Source organism: Poecile atricapillus, chromosome 2 (assembly GCF_030490865.1).
Source record: "Poecile atricapillus isolate bPoeAtr1 chromosome 2, bPoeAtr1.hap1, whole genome shotgun sequence".
Taxonomy (NCBI): Eukaryota; Metazoa; Chordata; class Aves; order Passeriformes; family Paridae; genus Poecile; species Poecile atricapillus.
In genome coordinates, this window is record NC_081250.1 from 21,182,704 (window position 1) to 21,197,603 (window position 14,900).

At 35.8% G+C, this 14,900-nt stretch overlaps 1 protein-coding gene across 2 annotated transcripts in view; it reads left to right on the forward strand.

Annotated features, from left to right (window-relative positions):
• MINDY3 (MINDY lysine 48 deubiquitinase 3) overlaps window positions 1-14,900 on the forward strand; it is a 47,143-nt gene that overhangs the window by 12,970 nt on the left and 19,273 nt on the right. For both annotated transcript variants that reach the window (XM_058831927.1, XM_058831928.1), the window contains 5 exons: window positions 1,849-1,963; window positions 2,386-2,459; window positions 2,928-3,007; window positions 7,752-7,822; window positions 10,040-10,120. In XM_058831927.1, the coding sequence (XP_058687910.1) occupies window positions 1,849-1,963; window positions 2,386-2,459; window positions 2,928-3,007; window positions 7,752-7,822; window positions 10,040-10,120 (421 nt within the window). The remainder of the gene's footprint in view (window positions 1-1,848; window positions 1,964-2,385; window positions 2,460-2,927; window positions 3,008-7,751; window positions 7,823-10,039; window positions 10,121-14,900) is intronic.

The window sequence follows — 14,900 nt, forward strand, 5'->3', positions numbered from 1 at the left end:
ATATTTTGAAGTTTCACTAATATTCACAGGCCTGAAAGGGATATGCTGAGGAACTTTTTGTGTGTTACTCATCTGGTTAAACTTGGATTTCAAGTTTTGATTTGGGGGGGGTTTGTGTTTTTTCTTTGTATTTTAGCCATTTAAAATGGAATATTATTTTCAACATAAGTATTGGGCTTTAAAATAAAACTGGAGCAATGTAATGTGATTAATTGGCCAGATATTTTATGCATTTCAAGTTTATAAACACAGAGTTTTGTGAATCTAATCAAGATTCCTATTTAAGTTAAAGATGTTAATCTTCCATATTTATATAATGTCATCAGTACATTTTCCTGATTTGAGATATCATAAGAAACATTTATTAAAATGTGTCATATACAGGACTGATTCTTGTTTCATACTTTAAACACTGTTCTTTTTTGGGGGTCTAAACCCAGAGTTCACAGTCTAGTGAGTTTATATTTAAAGGTAACAGCCTTTTATTTTCAAGGTGAACCATTGGGTAAATGTTATACAAATCAATCCCCAAAGAATAAATAAAGAGCAGCAGAATTCAAAAAAACACCTGATGGAAAATGTTGCAAATTAGAGCTGAAATAGCCACCGTTCAGTTTATCAGTAGTAATTATAGTTTATTTTTTAAATCCATTGTCATATAGGGAAATAAGAAAGAGGAGAATATAACATTTTTATAGATGATCAAAACACTAATTTCCTACTCTTCCTCCTCCCCTCCTGCTCACCCCTTCAGTCTTTGGACTTGTGGTATCCAGTTTTTTTCAGTCATTCTCACTGGGAATGAATGCTCTGGCATTTGCCTTTACAGATGAATTTCAGGACTGGCTTTGCCTTGCTTGCCTTGTATGCCATGTTTACTCTACTGATGAAGAAAAGATATTTAGAAATCAAGACAGAGTAATTAGAAATTAGCCAGAGTAAACCCATCTATGGATATATTTTTGGCGATGTTTGTTTCTCTTTTAAACAAAGCTTACTAAAAGTGTGCAAGAAACTAGAAATAAAATAATATACCTGTTTGTGTAAGATAAGCAAAGACTATGATCTAGTTTGAGTTACTCAAACTAATGTTTTTGTTCTGAAATGTAGTGTTTAGCTCTAACTGCCCAAGAAATCGAAAGTGTATTGCTTCACTGAGATATTGGTGAATTTCTTCCTTTCCTAGGTTTTTATTTCAGTTTTTTTCCTTTTTAAACATATGATCACATGGTGTTACTTTATCATCCAGGCAGTCACCATATTATGCAATAAGATAGTATCCCAAATGTTAATGTACCACTGTTGAATGTTTTGAACAATTTGCTTTTTCAGAGCTAGTGTCTAACAAAGTCAAATTCTTGTGGGAAATATAATAATTTCTTCGAAAGCCTAGAAGATAGTCTTACCTGGTTAAATAGAAGGTTTATTTTTCCATTGTTTATGGGATGAATGTCTTTCAGAACACTGTATAATGAAAATGTTATTTTGGTGACATACAGTCTATTTGCAATTTCAGTAACAGTGTTTTATAGAATTACAGTAGTGATGCAAACCACTCAGCTCTTTCACATGTGTATGTAACTTTATGATTAGTGTTTGCATATAAAAATTGTTCATTTTTCCATTTTGCTCCAGAATTATTTGTCATCTGCTGATGGCAGTTACAATAACTCCAGAAGAGCTGCTGTGTCATTCTGTATATAAAACCAGATCTGTTCTACTTTTACTTTGACATTTTCATGTTAGGTGTTAGTAATTCTTGGTTGTGCTTTGTGACACTATTCTAATGTTTCATCCAAATACATTCTTCTTTTCTGTTGTTTGTTTGTTATTGTTTTTTGTCTTTAGCAAACGAGCATTCAAAAGCTTCCCTGAACTGAAGGATGCAGTTTGGGATCAATATTCAGCATGGACAAACAGATTCGGAGTATTACTCTTTCTGTATTCTGTAATACTGACGAAGGTTTGTGGGTTGCTTGATGTACTTTGTGGGTGGGTTTTATTTCTTTGTTAAGAGACAGTTTGATCATGTAACCCTTTTCTGTAAAAGGTGAACAATAAATCGATGAATGTCCAGGTAAATGGATGAAATGGTGTCTTCATCGATGTTGCAGTACAGTTCCAGCCTAAAAATTTGAAAGGCTAAGTCCTTTGTTTTTTTGGGGTTTTGGTTTGTCTTTTTCTCTTTTAATGTGGGAGACTTACACATTTTGAAAACATCCTTCCTTACAAGATGTTTGAAAACATCTTCCTTTGAAGAGAAAGCAGCCTGTTAGCAGTTCATGTAAAAACACCAGCCTTCCAATATTTTACTGTTGCATTCTGTTGTATAAATGTTGCAGCTCATTCCTTAAGATAGTAAAAATGTTTGTAATTTTTCTGCAGGGTATTGAAAACATAAAAAATGAAATTGAAGATGCAACTGAGCCATTGATAGATCCTGTTTATGGTCATGGAAGGTAAGCTGCAAAATAGGTTTGTTACCATTTAAAACAGATTTGTGGGCTTATTTTTTATGTCTTACGTAACTGATCATTCTTTTAGGAAATTACTGACATTAAAAGACTGACTCAGTTATAACTTTAAAATAACTAAAAGCAACACTGAAAAGTGTGTCTTTTTCACTGGTAACTCCTTTTAGTACATCAGTTCTGAGGAAATGTTTCTGTTCTTGTTGAATTTTCAGATGGATTATTCTCAAATTCAGGGCTACATTCTATATCAAGTTGGTGTTTGAAAGAGTGGAGATGATAATTAGTGTTAATTAAAATTAAATTACATGCTAGTTAATGGAAAATAGTTACAAAATGTCTGCTTGGGTAACCCAATAATTTTTTTAATTTGTTACAGATAACCAGATTTTTTTAAATAAATTGCATGTCCCTTCTAATTTCTTATGTCTTACATAATTTCTTTCTGTTGTGTAGCCAAAGTTTGATTAATCTGCTGTTGACGGGACATGCTGTTTCTAACGTGTGGGATGGAGACAGAGAATGTTCAGGGATGAGTAAGTTCATTCTAGCATATGCTTGTTCATATTCTTTACATTCTCTGAGATTGTGACCTATAGATTTGGAATATATTCTGTTTCTGTTTTGATAGTCTCCTTGTTTACTGCCCTTTGATTTAAGTAGACCTCAAATGGAAATAAAACATACTTGCACAAAATTGCTGATGGTAGTATCAGTGAATACAGGATTGTCAGCTACAAGTTGAATGTAGAAATTATGTCATGGCCTGGATGATGGGAGTGCAGTTTCTGCAATTTGGGAAGTTTGAAGACACAGCCACTGTTCAAAACAGCCACATCAAACTAGAGAAATGGACTGACAGTAATGTCCTGAGATGCACCAAGTCCTATACTCAGGATGGAACAAACCCATGGAACAGCACAGGGCAGCACTGGCTGGCTGGGAAGCAGCCTTGTAGAAAAGGACCCAAGGCTCTTGTGGGCAGTGAGTTGCACTCCGTCACTGTTGTGTCCTTGTGGCAAAGAAGGGCAGCTGCATCGTGGACTGTGCAGGAGGGTAGCCAGCAGCTGAAGAGAAATGGTAGTTCTTTCCCTCTATCTGGCACTTGTGGGGTGACCTCTGGAGTGGTGTGTCCAGTTCTGGGCTCCCAGGTACAGGAAAGACATGGACATAGTGGAGTGATTCAGTGGAGGCTCATGATTAGGGGGCTTTTGTGGGTTTTGTGTTTCATTTTTCAGATAAAGATTATATGAAAACAGGAACAGTTTGAATTGTGGAAATGTTTCCATCTTCTCTTTCACTGCTACAAAGTCTATCTCAGGTTCATCAGCATGTTTCTTAAAATGATTTTCCATTATCTAAGTCAGCACTGAAAATACTTACTTGAAATGAGGTCTGGGACAGATCCGTGCAAGACCTGAATCAAAATGCTGTGGTTTGGTGATGAACAAATAATATAATCTTCTTTGAGACATCTTAGACTTGCACTTGGTTATGGTTTCATGCAGCCTATGCTTTCAGACTTCCAGAATGTCATTTGGATATTCTATCTAACTTTCCTCTATTTAACACTGTTGTCATTTATGCTCCCTGTTTCCTATTGAATTTTTTTTTCAATTAGCCTTCTGGGTTTTATGTGTATGTTCTCATCAGTATTTTTAATTTTCCCTTTTTGATTATGATTTATCAGTCTGAATTTTTAGTTTATGATCCATCAATCAATCTGACTTGTTCTAGGAGCTTTCCTTTACTTTAGGCTAAGTTGCTGTTCTGCAGTTTAATATATTGGTTTTGAAAACTGGCAGTTCATTCCCTCATTTGCCTTTCAGATTATCTTTCTGGTAGGCTTTATTTCTTAGTTATCCAAGTTGGAATATTTTTTCTTTTCTGAAAATGCTGAATGTGCTTTGGACACAGTAATATAGTCCACATTTAGGTCCTCAGACAGTTCTGTCCTAAAAACCTAGAACCAGAACTCCCATAGAGTCTGTCTCTTTTTGTGGAGAGTGGAGGAACTGTAAATGATCTTTAGTACTTTTTAAGGATCTGGTATTATGTGTCCTGTTAATTTTTCTAACCAGTCAAGTAATTGGACTTTACTGTTAGGAGCTCTCCATTTTCTTGAATTTGGATAATTACAGTCAGAACCTGCTTCTTCTTAAGTCTATAATCATATCTGTGTTACCAAGTGATTTGTTGTAGTCTATCAAAAAGAAAGATGAAGAGCAGCCAGTACTTCTTAGGCAAGACTGAGTTTTGGATACATTGTCATATTTCCTTTATATGGAAATCATTTTTGTCATCTTTCCTTCTCTGAGCATTTCTCTTGGATTTTGTTTCTCTTCATATGTAAAACCTTCAGCTTCTTTCATGTCAATGCTTATGAGCTTTTCATCCAAAAGGGTTGCAGGTGTCCAAATAACAAGGACTGAATACTGTTTTATTCAGAAATTATCTAAAGTCACTTTACCATTTGTTCAACTATTTAGATAAGCAATTTTAATTAATAAATAATTAAAAATATAAGCAATTTTAAAGGTACTGCAGTAATTTTAGCAGTGATGAAAGAACAGACTGAATTGCAAAACTGAGGAATTACCATGTGTTTGCAGAGTATACTCAGAGCACTGACTCTCACAGTATTGCATATTTTCCAAATAGGGTAGGAGTTACTAACTGGAATTGTTCTTGGCCACTGGTGGTAAAAATGCCAGTGAAATGGTATCTGTCCTTTGACTATCTACATGTTCTCCTTTAAACCTTTCTTCTTATTCTGATCTCTTCTCTTGCCACAGCTATCCACAGTGGGAAGATATGGGGAGGTAGCTGGGGTTTTTTACTGCTCTTTTAGGACTGTCGTTCCTCCCTGCACTGCAGCCCTTGTTCCTCCGCGCACTGCAGCAGTTCCCTATGAGTGCAGCCAGGGCTGGAGCTGCTTTCCCTGGCCGGTGCCAGGGATTTGTGGGGTTGGTGTGGCCGCTGAGTGGCGCTGTGCTGATGCAGATGGTAACAGAAATGTGTGCAGAAATTTGAGTCCTTTGCGAAAGTGCTTTTCCAAGCAAGAGAAACTAACTTCGTGACAAAAGGCATAAATAATTCATTTTCTTAGTTGAGCTTTGGTGTTATCAGATGTCTTTCAGTCATCTTCTCTTTTGTGCGGTGAGGTTATTCACAGAATAAGCTTTGATTTAGTGCAGCTAGTCTCCTTTGGTTTCTTGGTAAATCATCTGAGAGTAGTTTTTCCTTTTCTGTCTCTCCTCTCTGTTGGCTAATTCTGAAAGAGGCAGGGGTAGACCAGTGAGTAAAAGCTGAAGTTAACTTAGGAACTTCTGGGTAGACAGTCTCTGTAGCTTGACTACTAACTATTCACACTGTGTGGCTACTGTTGTAGCCAGATTCCTAGCACTTTCTAGTTATCAGTCAGAGTTCTCGTCTAGGTGTATCTGTCAGGGAACAAAGTACTTAATCATAGAATTATTTTGAATAATCTTCTGAATAGTAAATATTATTTATGTATGACTTCATTGTTCTGTGCCCAGGTATTGGCTCCTACATCTGAAGCCCTTGTTTAGCAGACTGAACTCTACATTGGTTTTTGTTATTTGTTTTTAAGAAATATATGTGATGCATAAAATTGCTTCTCTGATGTACTGTTGCTTACTTCTGCCACTTGTTTCCTTCATTGCACATATAAATGTGCTATTTCCTGTATGTTAGCTGTTCCCTAGTTTGCAGGAGTCTTCACTAGTGTTTTGGGTTTTTTTAATGTGGCTGTAGCTCTTTTTCTCCCAGTTCAAAGAAAGGATGAATTGTCTCAGTGTATAGCAATTTATAGCCACTCAGCTATAAACTAGTGAGATGAGATAATGGGGTTTTGCAAAGGATAATCTATGCATCCCTGAATATTTTAATTCCACGCAAGTTTGAAGGTAATCTGTGAAAGCATAGCTTTCAGATCAAAGAATTCTACACTGCAAAGAGCCTTTTAATATGTATAGTTCACACTCTAAGGAAGGAGTTGTACTTCCAGACACTAAAGGTAGCGAACAAGCTCATGTTTGTACGTTTTTTGGATTTTAATTTTCAGAATTGGATGTATGGGGACTTCATCTTAGCAGTAGAGGGAAAAATTAAACCATTACTATAATAACTGTTCTGCACTGTTAAAAAATTCAGTGAGGCAGACTTGAAGCTGGTGAAAGGAGTACGGCATGCCTGCTGCTGCAGAGTTCATTTCTGCAAATCCAGGAATCTTTTAAATTCAGAATGGTTTCCTTCACTTGCTATGGTCCTGAGGCTTTAGCCTATGGATAAAGATGTCAGTTTTATGCTGTTGTACACAAATGATTGCTGTTAAAAATTCTGCTTGAGACTTAGTGTTTTAAAGGGAACTTCCAAATACAAAAGTCATTGTTCAGTGGAAAAAAGGAAATCCAGATGGTCTTAAATTGATCATAGCGTATGTTTTCAGTATGTGCTGCTCTTGTTAAATATTTGGGGATCTAGCAGAGCTGTTCTAAGCAGCAGTACTTGGAACTCCTTAGGTGATGTATATGAAACCCGGGAGCTTCTTCCAAATCTGTATAATTAGGTTTGAAGCTTGAATTTTGAAGTACTTTCTCTTTCTTTATATTAGAGGACATCAAGTAGGGCTCTGAAAGTGTTCTTCCAGTCAGTAGTACATAAATATTTCAGCTATTCCTGGCAGCTGTGTGTGTTTGAGAGCTTTAAGTGGAGGCCAATATTGAAAATCAAATTAGTTTTTCTGCAAACAAAACTATTATTTTGAAAATTGTGTTTCATTATTCAGAACATGAAATGGTGAAAGTAAATATGACCAAGGAACTCTAAGAAAAAAGTGGGAGAGAGGAAGAAACATTAATTTATGCATATATATGGGATTTTCTCTTCTTCAAGATAGTTGGTTTTTTTAGATTTTCCTAAGAGTAATTGTAATGTAAGTTGCAAGTACTTCCTCCCCTACAAAGTCCAACAGGTTTAAGAAAAGGGGATCTCAACAGGAAGCTCTTAAAACCACGAGTCTGGATCTTATTTTATGGAGAAGTATATAGGGAGATCTTATTTATAGAGATCTTCTTTTATAGAGAGAGAGAAATAACCATTTTTGACTATGTCTTGATAATTTGCTCTTGTTACTACCACTACAATTGCATAACTTAAAATTTATATTTCTTGACCAATTTTGAAAGTAAGAAAAAATGGCTGAAAACAGGATTTGCAGACTTTTCTTGGATAAATTTTGTGTTTTCTTTTCAACAGAACTTCTTGGCATACACAAACAGGCAACAGTAGGCTTTTTGACATTGATGGAATCTCTGAGATATTGTAAGGTAAGCTGTTTTCTACATAATTTAAAAGTTTTATTAAGGTGTTGTGGGCTTTTTTAACAGTATTGCTGAAAGCTTCACTGTGTACAGTTAGAGATCTTAAAGAACTTTCAAATAATGTCCAAATTCAATCTGACACTAATATATTAAGAAAAATATATGATAAAATTGTTAAATGCATCTTAAATGTTGTTTGATGCTATTTAAATTAGAACTTTATTGTATCAATTGATATTGTGAGTTAAAAGTTTTATATTTTTACTAAAATAACTCTAGTGAAAGTTACGTAGTTGGTTATAAAGTCCCAAGATGTCTTGCTGTTGTGTTGCAATTTTACTGATCTCTTTTTATGCTGTTGCTGTCTTCCATTTAAGTAAAAACAATAAAACTACTGAGCAATTGTATTCTAAATATAATCTATTCAAAATTTAAAAGGTATTTTATCTATTTTTATCTGAACATTTGAAAGTTGCTGATGTCCAACTTAGTCCATATTCCTTCCTGTTGTGTCAGAATTTCTTGATTTCTGGTTTTTATTTGAGAAATTCGGTGCTTTACTGTTGTGGTTTAACCCCAGCCAGCAACCAAATCCCACACACCTGCTCCCTTACTCCCCCAGCAGCAGGATCAGTGAGAGAATTAGAAGGGTTAAAGCTGAAAAACTTACAGGTTGAGATAAAGGCAGTTTAATAGAGAAAACAAAAGCCACACACACACAGGCAATGCAAAACAAGAAATTAATTACAGCATCTGATGGACAGGCAGGCATTCAGCCATTTCCAGGTGAGCACAGCCCCATCAAGTGTAACAGTTACTTGGGAAGACAAATACCATCACTCCAAATGCGCCCCCATTCCTCCTTCTTCCCTCCCACTTTATATCTGTTAGTCACTTTAGGTCACCTGTCCCAGCTCTGTCTCCTCCCAGCCTCCCTTGCACCCCATCACCCTCGCCAGTGCGGCTGTAAAAAAGCAGAAAAAGCCTTGGCTCTGTGTAAGCTCTGCTTAGCAGCAACAAAAACATCTGTATATTAACAACCCAGTCTTCTGCACAAGTCCACAGCACAGCCCCATACCAGCCACTGTGAAGAAAATTAACTCTATTCTGTTCCAAAGCAGCACATTCCACCCCTTATTCCATACCATTTATGTCATGCTCAGATTCCACACTATTATATACAACCTCATTAACCACCACTCTCCTTCCTACCCTTTGATATAAAATACATGTCTTTCCCTTAGTCTGAGCACCCCTATTGAATGTCCACACAATAGCCACAGAATGTCCTTTGAGTTCATTTAGTCTGTGGCTTTGGGCTCCTTCTGTTCTGGTGGTCACTCAGGACAGGAGACATGGTGCTGTGTGGGGTTGTTGGACTCCAAAGCCAGCTCAGGTCGGGTCACTGCTGCACTGCGTCGTCTTCTTGTAAGGCTTCTCCTCCATTGCTTCAAGTGGTTCCTGTTACAGTAATTCCTGTAACAGCAACTCAGATCATGGCTTACAACTAATTAAAGACATCCATTACAACCTCCACCCTTGGTCATTTTGGGACCAAGGTTTAATGCTGCAATGAACTCCTTCACTTTTTCCCAGCCTGGCTGCAAAAAGGGACTCCTGGCACTGCACCATTAGCTCAGGCCATGTGCTGGTCCTCTATGGGCTGCAAGGGAACAGGCTGTTTAACCCTGGGGTGTGAGGGAGTTCGTACTTCCCCTGTTCCAGCATGGGGTACCACCCAAGGGAGACAGACTTTCCTGAACTTATCCAGCATCCCCTATGGAGTCACAGGGTCCTGGCTGTTTTACAAAGGCTGCTTTTGAAACAGCGTTGATACTCTTTCATTCCTTAACCTTCTTGGTTGTTCTTTGCTTTCTTTTGAGTCTGTATTAAAAACCTTTAGCTTCTCTAAGAGTTAAAGAGAATAATGTAGTTGGCAGAATGTTGGTGTATTGACTGCAACTGGCTGTCCATTTATTAAATAAATGTCAATTCTGGATTAATTAATCCAAAACCAGCTAATAAATCAAGTGAACTTTTACCTTTCATTAGCATCTGATTATAGTATTGTTAAGCATAATACTTGTTTGCAAGCTAAACATTTAGATCATTTTATTGAACATTTTATGTCAGTGGAGTCCCAACTGTTCCGAAAACTAAGTTAATTTTCATTAACTTGGTCACTAACTGGATGACCTTTCTGATTTTGTTGTACCATTTTAGGTTGGCTCCTATTTGAAATCTCCAAAATTTCCTATTTGGATACTTGGTAGTGAAACGCACCTCACAGTCTTCTTTGCCAAGGTATGTTAGATGTGGGTTTGGTAACCTCAGGCAGTTAAACATAAATTCAAAGTGCAGATCTTGCTACAGTGTGAGTTTTATGTGGCTTTAATGTAAAAACGTAGTCACTAAAACTTGAGCCTTTCCTTGAAGGCAGAGTTGTTCCCATACTTCAGCAATATCTCATAACTTGCAATGTGAAGTCTTTTGGTTTTAGCTTAATTTATTGGGCCGGAGGTAGTTTATGCTTTGAACACCATGCTTGGGATAAGTAAATAAAAGTGTTTTAAATGTCTATAGTGTAAGAGAGATTTGTGTAGTAATTTCATCTCCCTGACAGTATTTGCACAATTTTAAATCTATAACTGTTTGTTCTAGATTAAAAATAGATATTAGGACTGTTACAATAATTATTTTTATGTATTCTGTCAGATATCTACTATAGCCTGTGAAAAATAAAATGCTTTTGGGGGGACTCTCAGTTTAAAATCTTAAACCAGATTTTCCAAGGAGACAAATTCTATTTCTTTAGTTGAAGGTTGTAAGTTGTTTTCCTTAAATTTTATTTTTATAGAACATTTGTTTCTGATTAAAAATTTTATTGAAACTTTGAATGGTACCTCCTAGTACATTTATTGGTACTTATTAGAAGTTAATTCCCTGTACCTAAAATTTTAAAAACCTAATTAAAACTTTAATTATAAGTCTTGAAAATAAATACTAGAACATATAATAAAGATAAAGCTGAAAATTCTCAAACTGTTGAATTTCCTTAAGTAAAACTTTTGCCTAATCTTTAGAAAGACAACAGAAATGCCTAGATTTTTCTTACTAAAAAACAAACTTCCACAATATATTGAAATTATCTCTAATCTTAAATTTTAAAAAATCATTGAAATTAATTAGCTAGTTTTACACTTTGAATTTTTTTTTTGCAAATTTTTAATCCCTAATGTCAGATAAATATTTTTTTCTTCCTTCATAAAATAGAAAAATCCTTATTCACCTTTGGATATTTGTTTTCTGCTTTATTCTCAACCCAGTCTTTCCTAGTAAAGAATTTTTATTTCAATTTTGAAATTTTATCCCAAATTTCTCTGAATGATACCATCAAACTTAGTACCTTGTTGTATAGACAGCAGTGTGATACAAATAGGTGTAATCTCTCTGTTATGCCAGTCCAGCGTTCCTGTCCCAGTGTTATCACAACTAATATTTAGTGTCTACAGAGACTGTTTCTAGACAGAAATCTGCTTCTAATGCTCTTTCTTTTAGGATGCTGAAAGTTGTTTCCTGGGTTTAGAGTAACTGAGTATCAATATCTGGTGACTCAAACTGGTCACTTTCTTTGCTGAACTCCACTCAGGCTGTGTAAAACTTCAGCTTGTGATGATTAAAGAGCAGAATAAAGAATTGACATGGTCTTGGCAAACAATTTCCTAGATTTTTGTTGTTGTTGTTATTATTAAGCAAAGCAGGAGCTGAAAGTGTGTAAAAGCGCTCAGGTTTTGAATGTGTGTCTAACCCCACCCTTTCTAAAGCAGCAGTTGTTGAGTATTTCGGGTGGAACAGAGATGTCAGCTACCTTGGCTATATACATTGTGTTGACAAACCATTTTTGTATCAATTGAAGGTACATGTTAAAAGCTACACGAAGAAACTTGAATTCATTGCCAGTGGTTAATCAGCAAGTTGTTAAATTAGCATGTGTAGTTGTGTAGATGGTGTTTGATACTGAGGATGTAGCTTCTACATCCATTTTTGATGGGGAGTTTGATTACATGAGCAAGAAATGTTCATAATGGAAAGAGAAAAATGAGCTGTGGAGCCAAAACCAGTACAGATTAAAAAAAAAACCACCAGGTTTTAATTCTTTCAAGCTGCATGTATTTTACAGGAGCATAAAGCCTTATTTTAAATAGAAAAATGTTAGGCAATTATTAAGCAGAACAGTAGTCTGTTTTATCATTAGTTGAGTAATTTAGTCTAGAAATCTAGAAACAGGAGTCTTCCTAGGCTACTGTTGCTATAGACAACTAGCATGGGAAAATTAGTGAACAGAACAGAATCTTGATTTCCTTGAGCATAGAGGTTTAAGAAGTGAAAGGTTTTACTCAAATTATGCATACTGCTCTACTTAAAGAAATTTGGCTGCTGTTCTTTAGGTGCTTGACTCAGATTTTTTACATTAGATGAATGATAAACGTTTTTCTCCTATCAGTGGAATGAACAATAAACCACTGCACTCTTCTATCTCAGAACATTTTGATTTAAATATTATAGACTTCTATTGCTGTCTGCCAGAATACATTTGCACTACTCTGAAAGTGCACCATTCTTATAGCTGTGACTGTGAGAAATGTTTTAGTTTGTAAAAGAAATAAATCTGTTCATAGCTACCATTCTAAAACTCTGTATATTTTCAATGGATTTTAATGAGCAAAATGCAGCACAGTATCTTTGGCTGAAGGTTAGAGCTTAAAGTGAAAATTAATTAGCTAAAGTGTGTAATTGGGCTTAAGCTCTCTTATAACTTCTGCTGCATGAAATAGCCCTTAATAGAAACAGTTTAGTCAATTCCTAGTTTTAAGACAAGTGTACAGTTGGTCAACAGTTTCTCCTGTTACTAAAAGAGTAAGTTTTCTTCTGCCTGCATGATCTTCATCTCCACATCTTGACTGTCATAGCATCTCTATACATACCCAGTGAGTTATTATCCTTGTTCTAGTACAGTGATTTGGAGGTAGAGAGAAATAACAAAAATTTCTTCATTGAAACAGCAGTTTTGGTTGAAGTACATTTTATTGAATATGATATTAGCAGTTTTGTTGTTTGGGACTTAACCAACCTGTCATCAGCCAGATAATTATTTGTAGTTAGATCTTTTGGGGAGAAAATAGAATCTGGAAATACTTGAAATGAAGCCTCACATCTTCTATAAATTCCTTTCTAGAATAGACTGTCTTGAGCAAAAATACTGCAGCTTGTTCTGCAGATGGGTAAATGTTGCAGTTAGAAAGCACATGTGAACATCTGTGTTACCTAAACAATTCTTCAAAACTCTGACACTAGTTATGTAATAGAGTTGGAAAAAAATTGTGAATCATTGGGGGTGGGGGGAAGGTCCCTAGCAAAGAACCATAAGTATAACCAACATTATTTTTCTTCACAACTGTTGTGTGCATAAAGTCAGAAAGCTGCTTAATGCTCAGCAGTGAAAATGTAATGTTTTCTGAAAAAATAAATGTGGCTATTACTCTTAGTGGTCACGGACCGTGCATTTGCAATGGGATAGATTTTGCCTGAAAAAGTCAGTATGTACATTATTCATAGGCTAGTAAATCTAAGCAACCATCATTTCTGCCTCTCCCTGCCTACCCTTCCTTTCAGTGAATAGGAAAACTTTCAATGGCTTTAGTCCAACAAAAGCAAACCAGGAATCTTTCATTTGACACACTGAGTTTGTCTGCATGTTCTGTTAGATAGTGTGAAGGCAAATATGTGGTATTTAAATGTCTTTTAAAAATCAGCTTTATCACTACAGTCTTTTTGTGTTTTGTTTTTTTCTCTTTCATTGTATGGATAAGAGATTAGGAAGCGGGGCAGCTCTAAATAAGGCTGTGATGTTCTGGATGAAATCTTGTTCAAGCACTTCCTAGTTATTTTTATAATACTCATAGGAAGTTATGACAAGCTGAAACAATTAAGAACTTCTAGGAATGTTGCAGTGTGGTCAGATACTGTATAAAAGCATACTGTATATGCAGAATAGAACAAGAAAGTGTTCCAGTGCAAACAATAGGAGGTTAGTAGGTGCTTTCTAAATAGTGTCTGTGACACACAAATGCACATTGGGTAGAAGGTTGAATTCAGACTCGAAAGTGTGGAATAAATGTCTGTCTGGTAACTTCAGGTGAAGGGGACACTTCAGCCATGTGGGTCTTCAGAAAATTTCCTTAGTTTGTTTCTAGGTCTTTGAGCACAGATGCCACAAGAAAATTGTCTATCCATTTTCAGTTAGAGCATTGTGGCATTTTTAGACTTCAAGAGTTAGATAAGGAGAGAAAACGCCTGTCTGAGAAATCTGAATAAGTTAAAAATTACTGCTTTTGAAGGAAAATGCCCTGTCCTGGTCTCCTGGAACCCCATTGGTTTCAGATTACATTTTTTTATTTCTCTGACTTTGATCACTGTAACTTGTTCTGTACATTCTCAGGGCCTTTCTTCTGCATCCTTGATAGCATTGTCTTTCAGAAGAAAGAACGTTCACTTCTCTTCCTAAACAATCTGTTTCATCAGAGTTCAACTGAGGGGCACCTCAGCAAACACTGACATTGCTACAGGAGAGCCTAAATGTGGGTCAGTGGTGTTTACCAGAGCTGGGCCGAGGGGGAGTGTTAGTTGGTACAGCATTTAAGCTCAGAACACCAACAGAGATTGTCAGTGGTGTGAAAGGAAACAAGATGCATGTGTAAAAATTCAGTCATTATTAGTATGTGTTAACAACTTCGGTTTCTACAAAAGTAATCTATGTGTATCCTTTAATTTAAGAACTCTTCTATTTCAGAAAGGGAGTGAAAAATATCTATGCACTTGCTTTTGTTTTTTGCTTCTATGACCAGTAAATGCAGGTAATCAAATTTTGAAAATGTATGTTTTCATTAGAGAAGAAATTAAAATCATATTTTGAAGATTCCACTTCAGGAAATAGTTACAGAGGATGTGGATTTAGGTTCTTTAGTTTTAAGGAGTAAGAGGAATGGATTCTGTTGGAACAGTCTGGACACATAAATGGAAAATA